The sequence below is a fragment of the Hordeum vulgare genome, chromosome 7H (genome assembly GCF_904849725.1).
Source record: "Hordeum vulgare subsp. vulgare chromosome 7H, MorexV3_pseudomolecules_assembly, whole genome shotgun sequence".
NCBI lineage: Eukaryota > Viridiplantae > Streptophyta > Magnoliopsida > Poales > Poaceae > Hordeum > Hordeum vulgare.
Genome location: NC_058524.1, coordinates 15053068 through 15079978, shown reverse-complemented (window position 1 = coordinate 15079978; position 26911 = coordinate 15053068). Strand labels below are relative to the sequence as shown.

At 46.3% G+C, this 26911-nt stretch overlaps 2 protein-coding genes across 3 annotated transcripts; one reads left to right on the top strand and one right to left on the bottom strand.

Moving 5' to 3' along the window:
- The first annotated feature begins 650 nt into the window (after nucleotides 1-650).
- Nucleotides 651-3185, top strand: LOC123410426 (peroxisomal membrane protein 11-5). 2 transcript variants are annotated; one of them, XM_045103367.1, is made up of 8 exons: nucleotides 651-794; nucleotides 1598-1805; nucleotides 1910-1984; nucleotides 2070-2144; nucleotides 2284-2364; nucleotides 2461-2535; nucleotides 2623-2796; nucleotides 2884-3185. In XM_045103367.1, exons 2-8 carry the CDS (start codon nucleotides 1614-1616, stop codon nucleotides 2911-2913), a joined length of 702 nt encoding a protein of 233 aa, XP_044959302.1. In that variant the 5' UTR covers nucleotides 651-794; nucleotides 1598-1613; the 3' UTR covers nucleotides 2914-3185. The 2 variants fall into 2 exon arrangements, with proteins under 2 accessions (XP_044959302.1, XP_044959303.1); XM_045103368.1 differs by lacking the exon at nucleotides 651-794 and having other exon boundaries at nucleotides 1583-1805.
- Nucleotides 3186-13327: 10142 nt separating this feature from the next.
- On the bottom strand, nucleotides 13328-14715 carry LOC123411169 (peroxidase 5-like). Its single transcript, XM_045104109.1, has 2 exons — nucleotides 14440-14715; nucleotides 13328-14231 (listed from the first exon to the last, which is right to left on the bottom strand). Exons 1-2 carry the CDS (start codon nucleotides 14662-14664, stop codon nucleotides 13482-13484), a joined length of 975 nt encoding a protein of 324 aa, XP_044960044.1. The 5' UTR covers nucleotides 14665-14715; the 3' UTR covers nucleotides 13328-13481.
- Nucleotides 14716-26911: the final 12196 nt, after the last annotated feature.

Genomic DNA, 26911 nt, shown 5'->3' with positions numbered 1-26911 from the left:
CACACTACATGATTTTGTACTCACGCGGTGATTAGAAGGATCCCATCCAAATGCGCCCATGGGTGTCGCGGTCGGTGTTTTTTGCCACCCATGCGCCCACACTGTCTCCACACACAGATGTATTTCCTTTGTGGCGGTGCAAGTCGTGGAACCAGGAAGCGTCGCCGAGCCCACGTTCTTGAGATTGCGTGTGGTGGCATGGATGAGTGCTCTTGATCGGAGGCAGGGCGATGATGGCTGGGCCCGACCAATATGGGCATGGGGGTTGTGCTATAGCGGATCCGAATTTGATGTGGGGGCGCGCAGGCGGAATTGGTAAGGTGGACCAGTGTGGAGTGGGGAATGTTTACTCCACCGGTGCACGGTCGAGTAAAGATTATCCTCTTCTTACGTTTTTAGAAGATCGGTTAAATGCACGAGAAAAAGTGAACTTTAACATTTCTAACCTGATTATAAGGGGCCGGTTAGTGATGCTCCTTTTTTATTTTTATTTGTGTATATAAAATTTTTGCTCAATCTTTACACTGTTTGACTTTGAACAAAATTTATATGTTCTCTCTTTTGAGGGAGGGGGAGAGTACTACGGTACGCGTACGGGGGGTGTGCGTAGCATCTACCTACCTGGTACTGTATTATTTATAACGGAGGCCTGATATATATGGTTGCTCGTGCCGTCCTGTATTTCTACATCTCCGTCCCAATCGCCGTGATCCAGCTTGCCAGCTTACACACACGCGCGCGATTCCATCGCCGCCGCCGCCGCCGCCGCCGGAGACGACCCTCCCTGCCGTCAGGTACGAGCACCAGCCCGGAATCCCATGGCAAAATTATCTTTTTACTCGTTGCAAGCTCTTCCCCTGCTCGGCCGCGCGCTTGATCCGGCGGGCGACGCCGGATCTGTCGCGGTAGTCCGCCGCCGCCGTGCCGTAGCGTAGCTTAGCTTCACCCGCCGTCGCCGTCGCCGTTCCGGCATATGTAGCGTCCCTGCTGCCTCCGCCCCCGCCGGCGGGGCGGCCATGGAAATCTGTCTTTGATGTAGTATCAGGCTTTCAGCCACCCACCCGGCGAGCGCTTGGTTCCGAACTGACCTCACCATCCGCCCCTGTCGCGATCCGCCGGTAATTCTTGGGTTCTCTTCTCGACGTCTCGGCAGTGCTCTGTATTCCTGTGGGCGGTTCCGGTTTTAGTCGGGGACTTCTTCGCTGTTACCGATGGCAGGCCTTGCGGGCTGCAGCGCGCTGAATTTGGCTGAATTGCTGCGGCCAGATCAAAATTGGATTGGATGCCACCGAGTTGACCTTTGTGTTCCTTTGAACAACTTATGCAATTGTAAATCGTATGGAACCCCTGAATTGTATCGTCAAAGTATGAACCAAGAAACAGTCAATTGAGCAATCTTATATATCCCGCAATCACCGCTTGTGCCTGAAGAGGCTCTGCTCCCTTTTGTTGTTAAACCCCGCTCGTGCAATGTTCAGTATGCAGTAGAGATTATTATTGGGCGAACACGAGTTCTTGTTTTATGCTTCTGTCATGAGAATCTTCCTCTGTTCACTGTTACAAATTTGCGTTCTTGACACAGCGCTTACTTCTGCAGTTAGTTGAGATACAAAATGGCCTCACTGGACACCGTCAGAGGAGATCTTGGGCTGGTTGTTCTGTACCTAAGCAAGGCTGAGGCAAGAGATAAGATCTGTAGAGCTATACAATATGGATCCAAGTTCCTGAGCAACGGACAACCAGGACCTGCACAGAATGTCGACAAATCAACCAGTTTAGCCCGGAAAGTTTTCCGACTGTTTAAGGTAGAGTGTGGTTTTTTTGTGTAGTAGTCTGCAAATCGGAAGATATCGTATTTTAATCTTTTCATGGTCTAGCCCGTCACTGATGCACTATTGATGGTTCACAGTTTGTTAATGATCTCCAAGCTCTGATTAGCCCCCCTGCCAAAGGAACTCCACTTCCGTTGATCTTACTTGGAAAGGTATGCTGCTGGTGGTGTTACATTGTGGGAACATAGTCAGCTGAAGACAGGCTTCTAATTTTCTAATTTTGCTTTATGTCCTCAGTCGAAGAATGCGATGCTGTCAACTTTCCTCTTTCTGGACCAAATCGTTTGGGCTGGGAGAACAGGAGTATACAAGGTCTGAATTGGTGTTCACATCATCATGTTAGATGCTTAATTCCTTATATGGTTTTACCTTATATTTTCCCTCCAAAGTTTATACAAGAAATTTAATTACCTACATGGTGACGAGCAAAAGAATCCAACTGTTTCTGCAGAACAAGGAGCGGGCAGAGTTCCTTGGCAGGATAGCATTTTATTGCTTTCTCGGATCTAATACCTGTACTACCATCATCGAGGTTTGTTGCTTCTCTATATGGCTATCTGGAAACTATTTAGTTCTATTTTGTGTCAGATTCTTTGTATATGACCTGAAGATCTGTGCTCCATTCTAGTTAGCCGAGCTTCAGCGGCTATCCAAATCGATGAAGAAGTTAGAGAAGGACCTCAAGCATCAAGAGCTGTACAAGGTAGTAGTAGTTCGACTGTACGGTCTTGACATGGTACACTCCTGTAATTACTTCTGTTAATAAATTATACTGTACCGGTGATGCCAGAACGAGCAGTATCGGATGAAGCTGAAGAAGTCCAATGAGAGGCTGCTCGCCCTCATCAAATCAAGCCTTGACATAGTCGTCGCGGTGGGGCTCCTGCAACTGGCTCCGAAAAAGGTGACTCCTCGTGTCACGGGGGCATTTGGGTTTGCTAGCTCGCTCATCGCCTGTTACCAGGTGGGTATCACATCCCAACTCCAGTCTCCCTTTCATTTTTCAAGCCACCTGAAAACTCAAGAACCTGAACTATTGTTTCCTTGGCAGTTGCTTCCATCCCCAGCCAAATCCAAGTGATCTGCCTACTCACCTCGGGCCAGACAGCTAGTGCGTCAATTGGTAAAACAGTGGTTGGTGTCACCCCCCTTGTTGTTGCTGATACTGATAAGAAATAAATCTGGACCGAACTGTCCGTCTCTGTAGGATGTAACCAAGGATTATTGTTGTGCAAGTTGGCATGGCCCAGGGCCATCTGATAGCCTGGTTGATGTTATCTTTGTATGGTCTGGTCTGGTGTGCCATTATAATACTACAGTTGTTGCCAAATAATTAGAAATTTCACACGAGAATGGTGATGGCTCATGTCTAGCTTTAGCTTGATGCCGTGCTGCAGCCTCCATATGAGAGACGATGAATCGTTAGTTGGATGTTTCCTTTCTGTTGTTTTTGTTGAGAAAATTGTTGTGCTATGTTTTATGAAGATGCCATGTGTGAATCAAAACTTAATTTCTCAGGCTGTTGGCGGGCGTTGTCTAAATGGGACTGAAATTGGTGCAAAGTTGCAGCAACATATAGTGAGGCAGAGAATTGTTCATATATGTTAGAGAAAAAAAACTGGAGTGGGTTAGATGTAGATTTTCCTTTTTATGTATGTACATATATGTTTTTTAATTATTACTAATAATACCATAGAACAATTGTCCTATGGATTTGGGGTAAAAGAAACCATATAGTGACGCAGAGAATGAAGTTTCCACTAGAACAAACAGTGTTATAGGTGCTATGTTGAATGGTTGTATAACTCGTGAGACTGCCATAGTACGACCCTAAAATGACAACATCATGAAGGGAAATCACTCTATTATCAAATTGAAGTGTGAATAACAAGCAAGCGGTGGCTACAATGTACACCAATCTAAACTAATGAATTGCACATTAGCAGAACCTAGTGCCTTGAATCAATATTCGTGGGATTCTTTCCAGAATTTTTCTGGCATCTGAACCTATGTGATAGAAATGTACTAGTATGGAGCGTTATAATTGGGTTCTGTGAACTGAAGATGGTGATCGGTAGAGAGAGAGGAGTAGGAAATTTATTGTACCAGGAATTTGAATTTTGAATTAGGTTTAACACTTAGTTAGCAACCAAGTTTCATGATTGCTCAGCAAGCACAAATCATAGGTGCAGAGTTTAACCTCCCCATCCCCCCCCCCCCCCCCCTTCCACCCACCCACATGCGGGGCCTAAAAAATGTGCGAAGTCACATTCTTTCTCTTGATTACAAATGTCAGGTCTGTTCTCCTTTTGTTACTTGACTGGCTCAAACAAATATTGTGTATACATGATATAGTTTAAATTTCGTGCATGCCCCCAATGAGGCTTCATCCAAGATTTCCAACGACCCTCCACTCGATTCCGTATATTTACTCAAGCTATTCCATAGAGGAAAAGGGACCTAAAAGGTCTGCTCTTTTTCAGATCCTTCTCTGGACAATCTAAATGCTGTCAACTTACCAAAGGTCGAAACTTTTAAATCACCTTCAAAGTGGGAGATCACTAACCGAAACTAAAATGTATGGTTTGGTCAGTTCCCTCTAATGTCTCAACTTGCATCATCACACAATAAAATTATATTGTGGATGGACTACCTATATCATCAAGATGATGTTTGCTAGATAAAAGTCGCATTTTGATTCCTGGCTAACTAAATAGAGAAATGGATAGTGTAAACATGAATGTGTCTGATGAAATATGAGGGGTATATATATTGAGTCTAACACCACAGAGGAAACTTGACAACATGCGGTAAGTATGACGCCAAGCAACATGCACAACTTATGATCTGCATTCCTAATAAGATTATTATTGTTGGGTGCAAAAATCAATCCATCTATGTAGCATATGACAGGATTATTTTGTCCATTGCATGTCGCGCTAATCTGGGTATCTTCCTTAGACTTGATTATATACTTCCGCTGTCCTGGTTTATTCATCCTCCATGGTACACAGATTTGATTAGCAAAATATAAGTTATCTGTCACAAATATTATAATTTCTATACGGAAGTTGTTTCCAGTACGTGATGCGGTTTTTGTGGCATATATTTTACTAGTCAAATTCGTGGTCATTTTTTTTACGAAATACGATAAAGACTAATAAATTCGTACAAAGGAAATACTAGCTCATTTGTTCCGAGCCACCTCAAAACCTCGAAATCTGAATTGTTGTTTCATTGGCAGTTGCTTCCAGCCCCAGCCAAATCCAAGTGACCTGCCAGCTTGGGCCAGGCAGGTGATGCGTTGATTGGCGAAACAGCATTTGTTCTCGCGCCTAGTTGCACTGATACTGATAAGAAATAAATCTGGACCAGACCATGTCTGTCCCTGTAGGATTAACCGAGGACTATTGACCTCCGTTGTCATTTTCATACTATGGCAGTTGTCAAATAATTTGAAATTTCATACAAGAATGGTGATGGCCTGCGTTTTGCTTTTGCTTGATGATGCACTGCGTGGGTGATGGTTTAGTTGGATGTTTTTTGGTGTTTACATGCAAAAGGACTCTAATAGAGAGAGAGAAAGTGCCCTCTCTGGTGTCTCTGCGCGAATGATCGTTCCCTCTCGGAGGCTCATTCGAGTGAACGGCGCCATCAGAGAGCGTTCCCTTAAAACTAAACACTCCCAGGAAAGATTTCAGAAATTGCCCTGCTATAAGTTTGCTCGTGATCGACATCAGTTACTTTACGTATCAAACTGTTTGGGGCATGATCGTGATCGACATCAGTTACTTTACATATCGGACTGTTTGGGGCATGATCATGTGCGTGCCATCTCTGTGCAACTGCATGTCGTGGAAGAACTCATCGAACCGTTTGGCATCGACACCGTCTTCAACCCGGCGCCAACGCCTCAGCAAGCGATCCCACCGAGACAGTCATGGACAGGGCCGTCCAGGGCCATGTGCAAGCAGTGCGACAACACAGGGTCCCAAGTTTCAGGGGGCCCTAATCATGGGGCTAGTTATATTTTCTCGTAGCGTATTTTATTTATTTGCATGGTTTTGGGCTTGCCGGCCTACTTGATAGTGTGTGCCTCTTCATCTCTAATCCCATTAGGCCTGCTCCTCATCAATTAGGGGTGTGTTTGGTAGCATTTCCATCCTAACTTAGTTGTTTTTCTCTGATACATCATGAGTGTAGACATGCTGAGTACATGTATTTATTGTTGTTGTTTGGTAGCGGCGTATGTGCTGAGATATGCTAAGCTGAGACTATGTTTGGCAGCATGCATCTGTTTAGGCATGTCGGTCGGTACTGTAACAACGGGTATTTCAAATAAGTGAACAAAAAATTTCAAAAATGTGAACAATTTTTCGAAACATGGAAAACATATTTTTTTTCAAAATTTAAACATTTTTTGAAATCCTAAAGTTTTTTTTGGAATTTAAACAAAGATTGAAAGTTTGATCTTTCTAGAAATTTAGACAAAATCTGAAAATCTTTTATTTTTCTAAATTCAAAATGTAAAAAAAAATTGGAAATGTAAACAAGATTCGAAATTATGTATTTTTTGAAATTTTTAACAAACTTCGAAAATCTGGATTTTTTAAAAATTTGAAAATTCGGGCATATTTTTTTTTTGAAGAAACTTTGAAAATCTGAACATTTTTGGTCTTCTGAACATTTTCTGAAACAAAATTATTTTTTTAGAAATTCTAAACATTTTTTGAAACACATTGTCACTCGGTTTGCTCATGCATGCTGACCATCGAATGGTTGTTGGGGTGTTCTTCCTTCGTGCATGCTAAGAGGGTATTTGAGGTGAGTTCGTGCATGCTGAGGAGGCCCCGTGGAGGCTACCAAACACCCAGAAAATGGATTAAGAAGGAACTTTTGAGCTCATACACCCTTCATTCACTCTACGAAACACACCTTAGGTTGCCTTTTCCAGTCTACCCGAGTCCCCCGTCCCTCTTGTCGATTCTGGCAACACAAAATCTTTCGTCGATCGACAGCTGGCCCGGCCACTTGTCAATGTGTCCTAGCTTCGCAACTGCATCTGGTATTCTCAAGGGCATGAGTTCTCGACCGACATGAAGATTTTGGTCGAGTCACGTACAACACCATCTTGGGGATGGATTGGCTTGAGGTGCACAGTCCCATGACAATGCACTGGCGCGCCAAGTTCATAGAATTTCACAGGCAAAATGGCAATCTTCGTGGACATGCTAAAACTACATCATGTCCAGGCACTTATCAAAATTAACAGAGAGTGAACGGCAACTGAGAAAGGATTTTCTACCATGCACGGTACCTCCCGTGCATGCATTCATCACTGTGGGATCACTGACATCGTTTTCTCTCTCATATAGCATCTATTCACACATTATTTTACTCATTAAGTTTCATTCAAATAAATAGATGCCTACTGTATGTTGAAATAAAAGTTTAATTTACATCATGTTTGCGCAATTGCGTTTTTTCCAATAAAATCTTTAAACAAAGACCAATATTGAATATATTTTAAGAAAAAAAATATATATTTTACAACTAAATCGTCATGCTTCAAACTTGTTTTATATAAATATACTAATTCCATGCAAAAATTCAATAATGTGTTATTCAAACAAAAACGTGTACTCCCTCCATTTTTATATACAAGGCCACAAACCCACATTACAGATATCAAGGCAAAAGTTAATACCTTTTAAGTCAGTGTTGCAAGACAACTTGTCTCCTTAATTACCGTGTAGATTAATGCGTATTTTCTCTCTCATGCATATCAAGACAATGATCTCACTCCTGCATGCATGCAAGAGATAATTAATGTTTTTCTTTGCTAGTACTACGAGACAAACACCATTAATATTGCATCGATTAGTGTTAGTGACCTTGTATATATGCAAATTGCAATTTTGATAGTGGCCTTATATATGAAGATGGAGGGAGTAGCTTTTATTGTGATTAACAAAACATCTCATAGATTTGTGTACTTCTATAGTGTTTCGTTGTGTTTTAGAACTTGATTTTCTTTAGAACTTCATGAAATATATTTAAAAGTGGTCTCATTTGAAAGTTCTCCTCGTCATAAACACAAATGTGCAAACAAACCATAAATTGTACTTTTAGTTCAAAAGATAAAATAGATTTAAACTTAAAAATAAAATAAAAAGGCATGGGATGATGGAGCGTAGGCTTGCATGTGGTCAGAGAAAGATCTGACAACAAACTGTATCAATGCATGCATCGAATCTCCAAAATAATAAAAAATCAATGGCCCCCCATGCACGGGAGAATTGCTTTTCTCAACAGAAAATTGCATACTCCCTCCGTACCAAAATATAGGTCGCTGGAGAAACCATCCCGGTGAAAACACCAAAAATATCAAATTGCCCCCGCACCTCTGCACAAGTCAAACCATCCCGATTTGAATCGTCTCCTACCTCTGACTAATCTGCCAGCACCTCCACCCCCGCCACCGCCCTCTACCTCCGGCCTCCACCCCGCCATCCACCTCCGCCTCCACCTCCGGCCTTCACCTCTGCCTCCACCCCCGCCCTCCACCCTCGCCCAGGCACTCTTGATCTGCTACTGGTGACGTGCTGCTGGTCATCTGCTGCTGGTGCTGGTGATCTATTGCTGCTGGAGATCTGCTGCTGCTGCTGGTGATCTATTGCTGCTGGAGATCTGCTGCTGCTGCTGGTGATCTATTGCTGCTGGAGATCTGCTGCTGCTGCTGGTGATCTATTGCTGCTGGAGATCTGCGGGTGATTTGTTGCCGCTGGTCTGCTGGTGATCTCCTGGTGGTGATCTGTTGCTGGTGTCTGTTGGAGGAGAGCTGCTGCTTGACCTTGGTGATGGTGGAGGCGAGCTGTTGCTGATGGTGGCGGCGAGGAGCTGCTGATGGTGGAGGTGAACTCTGCATTGATGACTACATCTGCATCAAATTGATGACTGCATCAAATTGGAGTATAGTGTAGCAGTACAAATTTTGTCACCAATGACTGGGAATAGAAATTAATTTTTGTAAAATGGCCCTATGAAAATTATTTTAGCAGGTTCATCTCATGAATTTGATAGCGTGTTCATCTCATGAACCTGAATTTGACTTGCATGATGCTTTTCATACAAGATCATAATAACAGCAACAACAACAGTACAACAGCAATAGCAGCAGGTTAATACTAACAACAACAACATGTTAATAATAACAGCAACAACAGCAGTACAACAGCAACAACACCTGCAACAACTTGACATGGCAGCAACAATTTGACATCAGTATCAGTGCCTGATAGCAGCAATACTCCGGCAGCAGTACCCCTACAGCAGTAATCCAGCAGTAGTAGACCACTTTGACAACAATAACAAGAAGATGGAGAACATGGTTGTGCCAGACCTCAACTGCAGTCCACCTGCAGATGAAATGGATGAAGATCCAGTACTTCAAATTAATGAAGATGTAGTACTTCAAATTGATGAAGATGTATCAGTAACTAATGGAGAGGTGAGGCTTGTTGTTGGTATGAGGCTTGTTGTTGGGATGAGGCTTGTTGTTGATATGAAGCTTGTTGTTGGGATGAGGCTTGTTGAGGCTTGTTGTTGAGATGCTATAGATGCTAGAGATGCTTGTTGTTGATATGAAGCTTGTTGTTGGGATGAGGCTTGTTGAGGCTTGTTGTTGAGATGCGATAGATGCTAAAGATGCTTGTTGTTGATATGAAGCTTGTTGTTGGGATGAGGCTTGTTGAGGCTTGTTGTTGGGATGAGGCTTGTTATTGAGATGCCATAGATGCCAGAGATGCTTGTTGTTGATATGAAGCTTGTTGTTGGGATAAGGCTTGTTGTGGAGTATGTGTAACTCCTTGTTTGTGTGGAGTATGTTTAAACCTTATAGATGAGGCTTGTTGATATGTTGATATGCTTGTGTGGAGTAAATGATATGCAAAGTTTATGGAATTTGAATTTAAGTTGCTGCAACGTTTTTTGAATTTAAGATGCTAGAGATATTTTTTGAACTCGGTTAAAGTTTCAGAATCAAAGGACTGTCATAGCTATAGATGGCGGTCTCTACGAGCCTTGAGATGAGGCTAAGATATGTTGCTATTCTGCACACACTTGAGCCTAAATATGAGGCTAAGATACAGGTTGGCAGACAACAGTACAATAAATGATGTGTATAAAATGAAGCAAAGGACTACTCCAAAGAAATACAGGTTGGCAATCAACAGTACAATAAATGATACGGGTTGGAGTATTATTCTTCAGGTACCTACCTTGATTGATCTTTTGTCCTCGAGATCAATAAGGAAATCTGCTGTTCCTGCCTTTGCAGTGTTCCTGTCAAGAATTCAGCAAATTTTGGTGAAAAAGAAAGAAGCCCATTCATTACTTTCACCAAATGGAAAGGAAGAAGCAGAAGCAGAGATGAGATTGTACCCAGTAGAGTAGTTTCTGGAGTTTGATAGCTTCTCCTGGTTGTCAGCAGCATTGGAGGAGTGGACAAGTGAGCCTAGGCAGGCTGCAATCAGAAAGCATCCGACACCGGGGAAGAGATGATTTTTTCTGTATCAATATAAGCACAAAAATGGAAGTCATCAACTATTTATAAAAAGGTGGTAAAAATTACTGCATAGCAATAAGAGCTCTTTTTTTAGAATGACCAAAATAAGAACAAAATTGTTCAACCAGATAATTTTTCAGAATACTTTGCATAGCAATAATTTTTTGCCGCCAGTTGCTCAGCCGACTGAATTGTGTTTTGCTATGATCGAATGAGTTAATCAACTAACATTATCCAAATATTTCAGAGGTGGCCGACCACACCTTCAGGTAAATTTTGATCGACACATGTTTCATCACCAAGCCTTACCCAGACAGTATAGGGCGTGTTTGGTTTCTTGCATAGCTTCACGCTGCATCGTATGCACCATCCTGGCCGAGTCAAGCCTGGCTAAGCCGATGCAAAAAATAGTTGAGATGTATGTTTGGTTGTGTGCATACCGTGGAGCAGGCCAATGTGAGAAGTTGTTTGTTAAACTGTATGAGAAAGCACATACACGCCTCCCCATCCGATGCGACCCCTGCAAAGCACACGCCGGCGGGGCAGCGGGAGCATGGATGCCCGGCGATGCATGGAGAAAGAGGGATCTCCTCCCGGCGGCGCGCAAGAGGGATCTCCTCCCGGCGGCGGCGCAAGAGGGAGCTCCTTCCGGCGGCGCGCAAGAGGGATCTCCTCCCGGCGGCGGCGCAAGAGGGAGCTCCTCCCGGCGGCGCAAGAGGGAGCTCCTCCCGACAGCGGCGCAAGAGGGAGCTCCTCCTGGCGGCGCAAGAAGGAGCTCCTCCCGGCGGCGGTGCAAGAGGGAGCTCCTCCCGACGGCGGCGCGGGACGGAGCTCGGACTGACGGCGGCGGCGCAGGACGGGGCTCAGACCGACGGCGGCGGCGCAGGACGGAGCTCGGACTGACGACGGCGGCGCAGGACGGAGCTCGGACCGACGACGCAAGAGGGAGCTCGGACCGGTGGAGGACGTGAGTGCAGGCACGAGATTGCATCAACGCTACGCCCGATTCTCGTGTTCCTCTCAGCCTGGCTGAGAGGGCTGTTTTTGCATCAGCCGGGCCAGGCTGAGGGGCCCGTGCAGGAAACCAAACAGATCGAATTTTGTATGCCCGATGCGACCCAGGTGTGAGCCACCCAACCAAACACGCCCATAACAGCTTTCAGGATTTAATGCTAAACTCAGCAATCACATGTGAAGAAAATGCAATAATCAGAACAAATACAATGAATGCAAGATGGGATTTAGATGAGCAAACTAAGGCTGGATAGGTGTTAACTAAGCGCTTAACATCTGCCAAAGGTATCTCAAAATCTAACCAAATTAATATTTGTGCATCAGAACATGAGCTAATCAATTTGCATCCATGGTGACAGTCTGACAGGCAACCCGGACCAACGGAGAATGAGACTCAAAACACATTTACGTACTCATAATGAAAAAACTTGCTTAACAAAAGAACATAACCAGCGTACTATGTCTCCAAGGAAAAATTGTATGATCTACTCCTGGTACAAAACAAGCATTGGTATATTCACCTGGAGCTACGTTCAGATAACTGGACAGTTCAAAAGGGTGGGCTGGGCTGTAATACCCTTCGAGAGGAAACAGTGCCAATTCGACCAGTATCTTCTTTATCAGGTCAACAGTGATCAGCCATGACTTTTTGCTGCCAGATTTCGATTCACACAACATGTAAACGACATCATCGCAATGGCTTGCCAAGGTTGGGACGGGGTAAGATGCCAGCATGTCCTTTAGTGTCAACTCCCCAGCATCATCATCCGTCAGGTCAGGCAACAACATACTCCAGCATCATCATCCGTCAGAGTAGATCGCGTTGGGCTGTCAATCGATATTTCCTTGTCAAAAGCCATGCAACCCATTCAACAATTGAGGAATTATCTGCAACAATCCATTCAACAGCTCTCTCAGTTGAGGAATTAATGGATGATAGGAACAATTGGAGTAGTACCAATCTGTCTCATGAAATTCTTGGCGACGCTCTCCTCCACCCTGCCGCCGCTGCGCTCGTTGTAGCTCAGCCAGGCCACTAAGAGGGCCACGCCGGCGACGAGGATGACGGCCAATAGGACGGAGCAGAGAGTGCTGCAGAAGACGGCCACGCAGCTGTCCCTCGTGCGGTGCATGATGCGACGAGCGCGGCTCCGACCACCTCCTCCTCCTCCTGGTACGGCTACAGCTGCTGCTGCTGTTGATGTAGCTCCATGACGAGGTACTCGTACCTCCTCCTCCTCCTGGTACGAGCGCGGCTCCGACCACCTCCTCCTCCTCTTGGTACGGCTGCTGCTGCTGCTGGAGTAGATGCTCGATTGGTACAAGACGACGGGCTGCGGCAATCGAGCGAGGCCTAGAGTTGGTCGTACTCGTACCCGGATGACATCGAGGAGGCGGATGATGTTGGGGTGGCTGACGGCGGCGAGGTAGCGGATCTCGCAGTCGAGGCTGTCGCGGAGGCGGGAGGGGAGGCCGGCCAGCCGCACCTGCTTCACCGCCGCGGGGGCGGCCATCGAGATTCACACCGCGCGCCACACCGACGTGGTTGGGGCCCGCCCGCCGAGGCGCTCGCGCAGCTCGTAGCCGCCCACCACCGACCTAAAGCTTCAATCTTTTGACCTTGGGAGAAAAGGGGGGGTGGCGCGGTGGTGGGGAGAGGAGAAGCCATTGAAGGAGAGGCGGGTGAGAGGACGAGATCTGGCCTATGACGACGGGGAACGAGTGGAACGACAGCGAGATCTTGCCGGCGACGACAAGGAACGACAGTGAGATGCGAGTGAGAGCGAGAGGAACGACAGTGAGTGGAGCGAGTGGAGCGGTGGGAGGGTATTTTTGGAAAGTTGAAAAGTTTCTCTTCGTTAAAAATTTGTACGTAAATCTCTCTAACGACCTATAATTCGGTACAGAGGGAGTATTTTGTAAGTAAAAGTTTGTTGTTTGATTTGACGAAAAACAAAGAATGTCGTCTTACATGCAGATCGATCATCTAACCAAAATACCACAGTAAGTGGCAAAATGAGGTACGGAAGAAAAATCAGGCAATTAATCTAAGTGTGGCTTGATCCGGTCTAGGTGTTTACGGCACGGCAGGACTTCCTGACCTGCCCGTTGGTCCCTGTGAGCACCTCGATGTTTCCCATCTTGACCATCGACGCCGCGAACCGCACCTTCCACAACAAGGAGTCGGCAGCATTTTGCTCAACCTTGGCCCTCGTGTCATCGCTGGTGAGCAGCGCCGCGTCCGACGTGAACAACACTCGCCTGGCAATGGCGTTCTTGAAGAACTGGTTGCTTAGCGTCGTCGGCGCCACACCGCTGTTGTTCACCACCGGGTCCGGCGCACCGCGCACCGGCTCTGGGCACGTCTTCTTCAGGTCGGCCGCGTATGCGGCGTCCATCGTCGTGTCCACCTCGGGGTACAGCCGGTTGGTGAAGCCGGAGCAGTGCGCCACGCCGATGGAGTGCGCGCCGGAGAGGGCCACGAGGTCGTCGATGTTGAGCCCCTTGCGGGTGAAGCTGGCGACGAGATCATCGATTCCAAAGAATGGCGACGGCATGTTGGTGAAGACGGAGGAGGCTTTGGACAAGTTGCCGTCACGCCGACCGGAACGGACGTTGTAGGAGAAGCCGGCGGATTTGCCGACTGAGTCGCGTGCGGCGAAGGCGAGAATGTCGGCGCAGGAGACCGTCCCAGGACACACGGCCTCAACGGCGGCCTTGATCTTGTCGACGGCATCATACCCTGCCAGGGGAATGGCTGATTTTTCCGGCTGGGGGTTTGCGCTCGAGGAGTCCAGCAGGATTGAAGCGTCACAACCCTAATGATATCAACGGCTAAAGCTGTTAGCTCAATGCAAAAACATTTAGAAAGTTAAACTATTACTATTTGCAGTACTGCTAATAAATTATAATTAAATCATCTTGAAGCAATGGTGTGCTCGGATGTTCATAACCGAAAGTAAAATAAGAAAGAAAGAAAGAAGGAAATGTTGTATGTATTTATGAAATTAGAAGTTGATTACGTACCATGGCAAAGCAATCGTGGAAGTGCAGGCGTATTAAGGCCGCGGCAATGCTTGGATTGGCGTCGGTCAAGTTGTAGACGACATTCCTGATTGTTTCCTCGGCCTTGGGGCACGACGAGCTGTAGAAATCGTACGGCAATTCTGCAGATGACATGGTGATGAGCGTACCCTGGAAGCAGGCCACCATGAGCAGCTGCACGCATGTCAGCTTCACCATCTTGCCCATCTTCCTAAAGTTCACAATAACGATATACTAGTATCAAATGTGCCTGAAAGAATGTATGCCGGCAGATGATCTGATGTGCAAGGCATTGGATGTATTTATAGACACGTACATGTTACAGATGCATGTAATGATCAATCAGCTTGGACATTTAGAATAAAATAAGATATTTGAGGAATATTTTGGGGTCAATAATCACAAGAATATTAGCTGGGTGTTGTCTATGAACATGGGGGGCAACACAGCCGATCGTTCAAAATCGTGTAGGCGTTGACATCAGTTGCATGCCTATCCTAGTACGGTTGAATTTCTATAGAAAATTTGACGGTTGTGATGATTGAAATATCTGACCAAGAACAACATCCTTTGTGCTATTTTACTATTAACACATGCATGTTTATTATTAATTGCTGTTTTCTTTGTCCTAATCATTTGGAACGGAATTCACTTTTTTTTCTGTTGTCTCTGCATGTTGAAGTTTTCGTGGATGTTTCCTTATGGCATACTGCAATGCTAGCTAAAACACTTTAGAACACCTGCATTCTCAATAAATTAGTCGCTAAAAAATTGAGCAAATTACACAGACATTCATAAAACTTGTCTTGCAGGTGAACATGGGTCGCACAAATTGATTATTGTGCTGTGCTAATCACACAACTTCACAAAACATTCCCTGAAGATCACAAACAGCCCGTGCCGACCAATATCATGGTGACATGTCCGTTTCTTCTTTTTTTGTGAAAAGACATTTTTGATGTGCAATGTATTAGATGTATTAGGATAGATGTATGCAACTATGAATCAATTTGGAAATTTATATAAAGTAATGGATTTGAGGAATGTTTGGAGGTCAATAATCACAAGAATATTAGCCAACTTTTTGTCTATGAACATGGGAAGCAACACAGCTAAGGATTCAAATATTGTGTAGGCGTATTGGTTGACATGCATTAGTTGCATGCCTGTCCTAGTACCAGTTGATTTGAATAGAGAATTTGACGGTTTTCTTAATTGAAGTATTTGACCTACAACGACGTCGGTTGCGCCACTAACAACATACATGCAGGTTATTAATATTAATTGCTGGCTTGTTCCCCCTAATCATTTGGAATGGATTACTTTTTTGTGTGTGCGCACCACTTTTTGTGCATTTTGAAGTTTAAGTTGATTTTTCACTCTGTATTTCTTAGATGTGTGTGTTTACTTTCTCTGTATTTTGACATATGTTCGTGTTTGATACTTTGGTTTTTATTTTGCTACTATATAACCAAGTCTAAGGAAGATTACCTGGATAGTGTGGCAACCATGGACAAATCCTATCACACCCTACATGGGTGGATATGTTTTTGCACCCAAAACTAATAATCTAATTGGCAATACAGGTCAGGAGTTTACATTGTAATCATACTTGTCAAATGCTAGTCAAGTTTCCTCGACAATGTATGTATCAATATATGACCTCTCATATTTCACCACATTCTTTCATGTTTGTATTAGAGTAAATTGCAAAAAACAACCGCATTTAGGGACCCTAAATCAAAATACCACCACCTTTCGTTTTTGTTGCAAAAAACCGCCACTTCTGCGATGACAGTTTGCCAAAAACAATGACTGTGCGATCAACGTCGTTTGAGGGCAAACCTGATGCACGGGGCCCGCTGTCAGGTGCCACGTTGCCCATGCCCGTCAGCAACAACATAATAAGAGGTTCACCATCACCATGCACTCATCAGGTTCATGAGCAACAAAATAAGAGGTTCACCATCACCATGCATTCATCAGGTTCATGAGCAACAAAATAAGAGGTTCTCCAACCAGATAAAGACTAAGAGCATCTCTAGTAGAACCCTCAAACCCCCAAATCCTTAAAAATAACCGTTTTTTTTACAGTTTTCGTCCGAAAAACGGCGTAGACTAGAACCCTTAAACCCTTAAACCCGTAAATATTTTTAGAGGTCCGACCCTCAAACGCTATCGCAGCCTGTAGAAGTGAGGGTTGGGGGAGTTTCTCCCCCCAACCTGCAATCCATTTCCTCGCGAGCGCGGGAGGAAGTTTCAGCTTCCTTCCCTCCCTCCGCAGCGCCGCCGCCGCTCCGCTCCGCCGCCCCGCCCTCGATCCGCCGCCGCCGCCCCGCTCTTCGCCGCCTGCGCCCCGCCCCGGCCGCCCTCCGCCGCCTGCGCCCTGCCCCGGCCGCCCTCTGCCGCCGCCGGCCCGCCCTCCGTCGCCTGCGCCCCCCGCATCGCGCGGCCGTCCCTCCGCCGCCACGCCCCGCCCCGGCCGCCCTCTGCCGCCGCCGCCCCGCCCTCCGCAGCGCCCCGCCCCGGCCCGCCCGCCCTCCGCCACGCCCCACCCCGGCCGGCCCTCCACCCCGGCCGGCCCTCCGCTCCGCCTCCGCCTCCACGCCGGCCCTCCGCCTCCGCCTCCGCCCCGGCCGGCGCTCCGCCTCCGCCTCCACGCCGGCCGCCCCTCCCAGCGCCGCCGCCCCGTCCCGGCCGGCCCTGCCCTCTGCAGGTTCGAATTTTTGCTTTTTTCTTCATTTTTACATTTTTGCTTTTTTCTTCGTTTTTACATTTTGGCACTCATATTGTAGATGGAGTTGAACAACGCCGACATGGACTCGTTGTCGGATTCGTCGGATTGGTCGTCATCCGACGATTCCGACATTGACGAGTTGTTGCAAGACGACGACGTCGAGATGATGAGCCTCCTCGTCGACGTGCAAGCGTTCGAAGACCGCGTGAAGCTTTTGGATCAGAGGAGAGGGTCGAAGATGGGGCGACTCACCATCTACCGGAACCGCGCTCTCGGACACGAGCATTTGATGCGAGACTACTTCGCGGAGGTACCTACATACCCTCCTCGTCTCTTTTGCAGAAGGTACCGGATGAGACGTAGTTTGTTTGTGAAGATTGTCACCGATTGTGAGGCCGCCTCGTATTACTTTAAACGTCGTAGATCCGCCGCCGGTATCATGGGGTTTAGTGCATATCAAAAGATATCAGCGGCAATGCGGGTACTCGCTTATGGCATACCCGCGGATTATACCGACGAGTATCTTCGCATTGGGGAAGATACAACCACGGAGTCCGTCCGTAGGTTTGCCAAGTTGGTCATCCGGTTGTATGGTGAGAAGTATCTTCGGGCACCAAACGAGGAAGATACAAAGAGATTAATGGAAATGAATGAAAAAAGGGGATGGCCGGGGATGCTTGGTAGTCTTGATTGCATGCATTGGAGGTGGAAAAATTGCCCAAAGGCATGGCATGGAATGTATTGCGGTAAAAGCCGTGATGCTACCATTGTGCTTGAGGCCGTAGCATCGGAGGACACATGGATGTATCTTTGTTTTACTTTTCTATGTCCTATTTGATTCGAACAATTGTTGTTATTTGCTCAAACATTGTTGTAATGATTTGAATGATTATTGTTTTATTCGGTGTTGTAATAATAACTAGAATGATTATTGTTTTATGTCAAATGTGATTGAATTTGTGATATGTCATGTGATGAAATGGGGTGAAATGTGTGATATATGAAATGACAGTTTTAAGGTTTGGGGTTGGGGCAAAGAGTAGAACCCTCAAACCCAACCCTTATAACGGAATATTCCGTTATAAGGGTTGGGTTTGAGGGTTCTAGTCTTTGCCCCTGTTTTTCAACCCTTAAAAGTGTCAAAAATGGGCAATTCTCAACCCTTAAAACTGATTTTACTTTTAAGGGTTTGAGGGTTCTACTAGAGATGCTCTAACAACATGCCCAACACTAGTTAGTGGTTACCACTTGCTGTAAAGTAGTCCATGAACCTGGAGGTCTTCTTACTGATTCTTTTGTTTGGACCAGTTGAAGAACCAACCCTACTTGATGGATAAGTTTGCCTTGGAAGAGAAAATGAAGACCTTGCATTCCTTGGTGCAGGTGTAGCCCTTCCTGTAGGATATGGTGCACCCCTTGGTGTAGCCCTTGCTGCACGTGTTGGTGCAGCCCTTGGTGCAGGTGTTGGTGCAGTCCTCGGTGCATTTGACAGCCCGATGCCGACGTTCCAGAAGATCCCCCTTTCTTTCCGTTTTCGTCGTGTGTCTATTTTCTTTTGTCGCATCATTCGCATCATCTGCATTGCATCGGCATCCCGTTGCCGCCAGTTTTCAAAACTTGCATCCGTTGTTAGTCGCCGGTTCACGTCGTTGTCCATTCTGAGCCCGACCGCACACGCACGCGCCCACAACATCGTCAAAACCCTGTTTTAAAAGTGTGTTGAAAACTTTCTGTGATCGGGGTGAAACTTTGCATGCGGCCGTCATTAGTTATACGTAGGCCGCCTGTCAAATTTCGTCGCGATCGGAGTCCGTCTGTTACCCGAACGGTCGACCGTAGCGGCACCGTATTCGGTCTATCATCGGACGGTTGTCGGTGTTTTAAAAATCATTGCCGCGTCGCCCGTTTCCCCTCTCGTCTCCGGATATCTAGAGTACACAGCCACGTACCCGTTCCCGCGTGCGGAATCGTTCGAATCCGACCGCACGGTTGGATCCGGAATGGAATTCTGGTTAACCTAGCCCCCCCTTTGTCTATATATAGACCCTCCTACTATTATTTTGCACAACTACCCCCTGCCTCGGGAACCGTGCCCACCAACCCCCCGAAACCCTAACTCTCTCTCTCCCCTCAGCCTCCCACCAACCGTCGGGCCCGCCGAGCCCAGATCGGGCCCGGGCAGGCCCGTCAGCGCGCCGCCGCCGTGTGCCCGAGCTCCTTGCCCCGAGCTTCTCCCGCGCGCGCCTCCTGTCCCAAGAGCCGCGACACCTCCTCCCTCCGGCCGCCTCGGCGTCGCCGGTCCCCGCAGCGGCTCGCCGGAGCAACATCGCTGGTCGGAGCCGCTGTCGCTGGACCCCCACGTCGCCATGCCTTCGCCTGCAGTAGCTTCTTTCCGCCGCTAGCCCCGTCACCGGCTGCCCAGAGCATTCCGCGCCAGATCCGCGAGACCCCGCTGCCCTCCGGCCTCTCGTCGTCATGGTGGGCCGTCCTGTAGCCGGCGCCCTCCGTCGGCTCCCTGCCGGAGCCGCCAGCCGCAGCAACTGCCAATTCCGCCGCCATGGCTCGAGCTCGGTAGCCAGCGAGAGGATCGACGAGCCAGCGCTTGCCTGCGCCTCTTGGTCCGCCCCGCATCGAGGCCCAGTCGGCCAGGCGCCCCCAGGCCGAGCGCGCCGCCGAGGCCGGCCTCGCCTCGCCTCCCTGGTCCGCCTCAAGGCCATCAGTCGAGCTTCTCCTTCCACCAGACCGGGCCAGGCCCGAAGGTGAGAGTCCCGTGGCCCCCTTTGTTGCGCCCCAGCATAGTATAGTTATTTCGCGCTCGTTGCGAGTAGGCCCAACTGTGGTAGGATTCGGCCTGATAGTTTTTTTCCGGATAAGTTGTATTTCAGGAATTAGCTAAATATTTAAACGTTCGTATCTTTTTAATCGTGTGTCGGAACGAGTTGTGTAGCATACGGATTTCGTGTAATTTTGCACGTAGATTACGTTTGTGCAACTTGCATAATTGTTTGAAGTAGTTTGAGCCGCCATATGCCTAGGTTTACGTGCTGTCTCAATAGGATAGTGCCCGCATTTATTTTTCCGCGCGTGTTCGAATTGCTCGAATGCCGTAGATTAAATGTCCATGTTTTAGGAACCACTTTTCCATGTATTGTAGAGTAGACGTTGGTATTTTTGCGTGTAGGGATTGCCGCTAGTTTATTTTTCCGTGTATAGGTTATTATCTCGCATTTACGTGTGGTAATATATTTTGTGTTGCAACCCCACATGTTTTATATGTTTTCTGGGTAGGATTTTTCTGTGCAATTAGTTTATAGCTTTTTGAGCAAGTTAGTTCGCGCGATATTTTGCCATGTTGCCCTCTTGTCTATTTCGTAGAATTTATTTCGTGCTTCATTTGAGGGAGTTGTCAAGTAGATAATTGATCTTTGATGTTTAGTCTAGCCCCTGGTATTTTTAGTTGCAATAGAAATACATGTTTATGTGTGCTTTGGTTGATCTTTACTTGCTAGGAAATAGTGATGTTTTAGGGATGCTGAAATATTTCCAAGTCTAGAATCTGTTATATTTTGTTGCTGTCTTGTCTTACTTCTATCTTCTGATCTGTAGCTCTTTTGAGGTTGGTCCAATGGAGTTAGTTGTAGGCTTTGTGTTTCTCTAGTATGCTGTTAATTTTCATGCCATTTGGAGTCCTGTAGCTATTGGTTTTGCTGCTGTCAATATGGCTTCAGATAAAAAATGCAGCTTCATAAACTGCTATTTTCACTAAGTCTGAAATAGTGTGTGAGATGCCATTTTGTGACTACTTTCCCTAGTGATCCATGATGCCATGCTAGTTGTTGTTAGTTGTTTGTTGTAGTGCTTCTTGCCCTTTATCGTCTCATGCCTTGGTTGATTATATTTGAGTTGTGTAGCTCGTAGTTGTGGGGTGTAGAAAATGCTATGTGGCTGATTTTGGCATATTGTAGTGATTTCTTGTTTAGCTCGTATCTTTTGATCCGTAGCTTCGTTTTGATCGTGTCCTATATGAAACTTGCTTAGAATCTCGTGTAGTTTCATTTTATCTTACTGGTTGTATGTTTTGAAGTGCTCGTGACCGTCGTTGCACACATATTGCATTCATGCCATCATATCTTGCGGTGCTTATATCTTTTGATCCGTAGCTCCGTTGGAGATGATCTCTATGTGTAAATTGCTTGTAGCGACGCGTAGAATCACGTGAACCTATTTGTTTTGCTGTTTAACAACTAATTAAATGTGTTAGTTCAGATCTGGACAGAATTATAAATTAACCTGTGAGGTCGTCTCAGAGATGCTATATGTCATTTCCGACCTCATTTAAAATGCCTAGATAAGTAGAGTAATTACGCTTAACCTCTTGCCATGTTTAACCACATTTAATATTGCCGTGTATCTAATCGGGATAGAACTAAATAAATAAACGTGGAGTTTCGTCAATATGCAACTCGTTGCATATTGAACTTCACTTAATGTGTAGTGTTTGATTGTGAGATTTGTCATGCCGTGACTTGCTTGTATTCAGCTGCTCATGCATCATATGTGGATTGCATTTTGTGCTGCGCATCATGTGGTGAATATCGTGTGTTGATGCTTGTTTCCGGTTTCCTTCGTCTCGATAGAGTTCCGCAAGCGTGTCGGATGTGAGGACCCGTTCGAGTACATCGGTTCGTCTGCTTCACGGAGTCGTTCTTCTTCCAAGCGGGATCTCAGGCAAGATGACCATTTCCCCAGATACCATTACTATCATTGCCATGCTAGTTTACCGTTTCTATCACTCATGTCTCGTTGCCTACCACATGTTAAATATCAGCCTCTCAACAATGCCATGAAAAACCTTCAACCTGTTCAACCTAGCAAACCACTGATTGGCTATGTTACCGCTTGCTTAACCTTGTGTTAGCGTTGCTAGTTGCAGGTGCAGTTGCTACCATGTGATAACATGGGTTCCTTGTTATATCACCCTATTAAATGCTATTTAATTTAATGCACCTATATACTTGGTAAAAGGTGGAAGGCTCGGCCTTTCTAGCCTGGTGTTTTGTTCCACCTTTGCCCCCTTAGTTTCGGCTACCGGTGTTATGTTCCATAATTGAGCGCTCCTAACACGATCGGGGTTCTTATGGGGACCCCCTTGATAATTCGTTTTAGATTAAAGCTGATCTGGCAAGGCCCAACATTGGTACTACATTTGCCCAACATAATAATTCTGATAATACTGAAATGCATAGGGAGTTAGCGCTACCCGAGGAGTAATCTACATAATACAGGGAGGGCCAGTGCTAATGGTGCTGGTCCAAAACAGAGCACCGTGCGGGGCCAACCCGGGGAAACTTGGGTGATTTCTATCAGGCCACCGTACGCGTCGCTCATCCGTCGTGTCCTGAAAACGAGATACGCGGCTCCTATCGGGATCGTCGACACGTCGGGTGGCCTTGCTGGATTAGTTTTACCTTTGACGAGATATCTTGTGCATTGGGATTCCGGTGATGCTTTGGGTAATCTCAGAGTTGAGGTTTTTGTAACGACCAAGATGCGGTCCTTTCCGATCTGGGGATCGAAGCCCCGGATAGGAAAGAAGCGCATCTAAGCGTTTCGCAAGCAAGTAACACAGCACAAATAATAATAAAAGTAGACAATCCGGGATTCAATTGTCTTCTCATAAATAACTCAAAGTACATCACAAATACAATCAAGGTAGTTCCGCTACGGACTACAAAACATGGAAATGCTATGCTACCCTGCCTGCAGGCCCACGATCACGACCACACCTCAATCCTCTGGATAGTTCACGTAGAGGCGGTCTGTCTCCTCGTCATACTGCCACGCCAGCTGAGTGCCGTCGGGATCATCTGTCTCTGGGGTACCTGTACCTGTTGGGAGTTTCGGAGGAATCCGTGAGCCACGGGGACTCAGCAATCTAAGACCTTGGTGCCAGAACTAGTCATGTTATTAGGTGGGTTAAGGTGAAGTGTATAAGGTTGCAGCATCCTAAGCTTGCTTTGGTGGCTAACTTACGTAAAGCAATTATGAAGGTGGCCTACGCTAGCGGTCGTGATTACTTGATCACTAAGTGATCCTGAACACCTACCTACGGCATTCATAACCCCACCGTGTTCCCGATCGAAGAGAGATCTTCGAGGGGGACAGTCACGGTTACGCACACAGTTGGCAATTTTAATAGCTTATGTTTGAGTTCTCTAATACCGGATGTTAACAAAATATTCCAAGTTGCCACATAACCGCGAGCACGGCTTTCCGAAAGATTAAACCCTGTAGGGGTGCTCCAACTAGTCCATCACAAACGTACACAGGCCGCAAAGTCATCCTCTATCACGAATCTCGTGATCTCGTCGGATTCCATAGAGGAAAACCTCAACTCTGGGGGAAACCAAAGCTTCACCGGGATTCCTATACGCAAGATATATCACTAAGGTAAGGCAAGACTAGTAGGACCTCCCGACGTGTCGACGACCCCGATAAGAGCCGCGTATCTCAGTCTCAGGACACGCCGGATGGAACTAGCTACAGGTACCAAACCTCAAGTTTCCTTGTGGTGGCCCCGCAGGCAGACCAGTTTGGACCAACACTCATGAGGAGCACTGGCCCGGGTTGTTGATTAAAGATCCTCGGGGTGATCATTCCCTATGCAGTTTATTAAGTGATTAGCAAATTAATACCAATGTTGGGTCCTGCCGGACAAGCCTTAACACTACGCGATTTATTGAGGGGGTCCCCATAACAACCCCGAACGTGTTAGGAGCGATCATTATGGAATCAAACACCGGTAACCGGTAACTAAGGCGGCAATAATGGAACAAAGCACCCGGCAAAAGGCTAGGCCTTCCGTCATTTACCAAGTATGTAGGTGCATTAATTAAAATAACAGAATTTAAGATAATGATATCAAGCTCATGTTATCACATGAGTCAAAGCACCTGCATCTAGCAACGCTAACATTAGTAGCTGAGCAAAGCCTACTTAGCCATACAAGTTTTGCTAGGAAGGGATCAGTGTTTGGGTTCATGGCATATCAAGAGGCAATATAATTCAGAGGTAGGCAGCGAGCAATATGACATGGCAACGCAAACTAGCATAACAAGTTTAGAGATGGGATCAAGGTCATATCATCTTGCATGTGATATCCTCAGCTTGGAATGGTTCTTGTTCGTCCTGCACGTACTCTCCCGAATGCACGTACTCGTTCTCCGATCCCGGTGCTACCCAACATAAGAATAACATCCAATGAACAACAACACCTCAAGATGCAACAAACACATGATGCATGAGATGAAAAAATGAGCATGCATCACTATTTCTATCACTAGCACAAGCAAAAGAAACTACTACAAGTTTCTGGACAGAACTGTACACTAAGCTATTTTGACATGCATGAGAATGACATGATCATATGAGTCTCGTGAAAACGATGCAAAACCATATAAGGAACATTATGAACGGAGCTACGGATCAACGGGTATCAACGAAACAAGATATGAAGCCCTACGTGTCAAAAACAATACCACACACTCCAATGGCACAAATCTGGTGTTCCCAGGTTGCCAAGACATATAACAACCCAACATGAATGGATTGGAGCAAGGAATAACACCACAACATCAACTAATCACCCACGATCATCAAAATGACTATACTACACAATCTGCCATAGTCTGCATATTAGCCCTTTGTGAGCTACATGCAACATAGCTACAACCCTCCAAATATGACAAATAATATATGTGGATGTAGCCAACCAAGAACACTACAAGCACCATCAAGAATCACAGAAAACGGAATTAAACACAAGAAGACACAAGGCTGCAAACTTTCCCAAAACCATCAGATCTCAGGGACTTTGTGAAAATTCCTGCACCTGACTTTCTGTCTTTGTTCTGAAGCTTTTTGACAGCAACCAAAACATAACCTAATGGACTCCAAATGAGATGAAATTTGTCAGGGAGCTTCACAAACATATCAGGTCCAAATTCCTAGCACTGAACTAAGGCTAGATCACAACACAATGACCAGCACAACCTCACCTACAGGAGAAGAAAATGTTTCCAGATTCCCAAACTTAGTGAAATTCCAGATTTCACTAAGCTGGAATTTTCAGCCACATGCCCACTTTGTCTAGGCATAGTTTGCACACAAGTAACACCAAGTGATAATTGACACCACTATGGTGTAGAGCAAAACCCCTACCACTATCACACAAAAGCTCATTCCCTTGGGCTCCACCTATTCCATTGAAACAAAGAGCAAACTTGCAACAAATCTGAATATGTCAACTCCATAAAGTATCCTAATGGCAAAACTAACTTCACCACTGGATTCCTTGGGAGATTCTACCCCAAAACCATATATAATTTGTGGGCACTTACTTGGAACAAGTGACCACAAATTAACGAAGAGGAAACTACTCCAAATCATGCCTAGTGAAAAGGGCATCATTTCATGTAGTTCCACTATATCAACAACTACATGGTTGAGCTCATGTGCACAATGACAAAGTGACATGGGGGTTTGAACCCCAAGTTTGTGTCATGCACATCAACTTCACAACCCCTTCTACTAAGCTTCCCACACAAACAACATACCATGCCCTCTCACATATGGTCATGTGAAGGTGCAAGGCTTGTTTGCAAAGGTGGAATGCTTCTCACACACACATCTACTCCACATAATCCACAAGCACATCATGCTCTAGATCAACACACATACCTACACATGCTAAACATAGCTTGCACCACATGGCAAACATTCACACACCATAGGATCTAGCAACTCTATACATACATGCACTCAACAACAATGCACTTCTAAGCATGATAAAGCTACATGATAAACTACACATGATTTAGCTACATATTCCCTCCTAGTGCAAACACACACATGCATATGACTTGAGCCACAAGCACATGCTAGCAAGCACCCTACACCAACATCTATACAAGGTGTGTGGGAGGGCAAAATCCTACACACACACACACACACTCTTATGCACGTAAACACCCCTTGTGTGTGTGCCACCATGCACACACACCATCACAACACCTACACCAAGTCTATAACATGCACACACTCCTAAACTAGGCAGGAAAGGAAAAACAACAAGGAAGAAGTACCATGCTACAACTAATCAGGGGCTGCTTAGCTATCAACCAGCAAGGAAAAGAACAAAAGAAAAAACAAAGGTAAGGTGCTCCTACTAGGATTCGATCCCTGCACCTGGCGATAACACACACACACATCAACCACTGGGCTACGTTACGATGTCTGACAGAGTAGGGATGTAACGCAACGTATACTACCTCGATCCTACTGTCTGGCCTGCACCTGCGAGCCGGTGACAGAGAGATCACCGGAGATGGTATCCCCTACACTAGTGGAAAACGGGCCTTTGGCCGGGACCCTTTAGTCCCGGCCTGCCTCTGGGCCGGGACTAAAGGCCCGGCCACGTCGCCCCAATTCTCAATGCCTCCCTCGAGGCTTTAGTCCCGGCCCGTAAGGAGCCTTTAGTCCCGGTTCGTGTCCCAAACCGGGACTAAAGGGCTACGCGGTGGGCAGTGGTGGTGGCAACCGTTCATATCCCCCTTTAGTCCCGGTTGGTGGCTCAACCCGGGACTAAAGGCCTAACACGTGGCCTGCCGTAGTGGTGGAAACCATTGGTATACCTCTTTAGTCCCGGTTGGTGGCTCA

Excerpts from the sequence above, each read along its gene's own strand:
- LOC123410426 (XM_045103367.1), top strand. The coding sequence starts at position 1,614 with ATGGCCTCACTGGACACCGTCAGAGGAGATCTTGGGCTGGTTGTTCTG. Across the intron at positions 2,145-2,283 it reads GGAGAACAGGAGTATACAAG|AACAAGGAGCGGGCAGAGTT; the intron begins GTCTGAATTGGT and ends CTGTTTCTGCAG. Across the intron at positions 2,536-2,622 it reads AGCATCAAGAGCTGTACAAG|AACGAGCAGTATCGGATGAA; the intron begins GTAGTAGTAGTT and ends CGGTGATGCCAG.
- LOC123411169 (XM_045104109.1), bottom strand. The coding sequence starts at position 14,664 with ATGGGCAAGATGGTGAAGCTGACATGCGTGCAGCTGCTCATGGTGGCC. Across the intron at positions 14,232-14,439 it reads TCCACGATTGCTTTGCCATG|GGTTGTGACGCTTCAATCCT; the intron begins GTACGTAATCAA and ends TGATATCATTAG.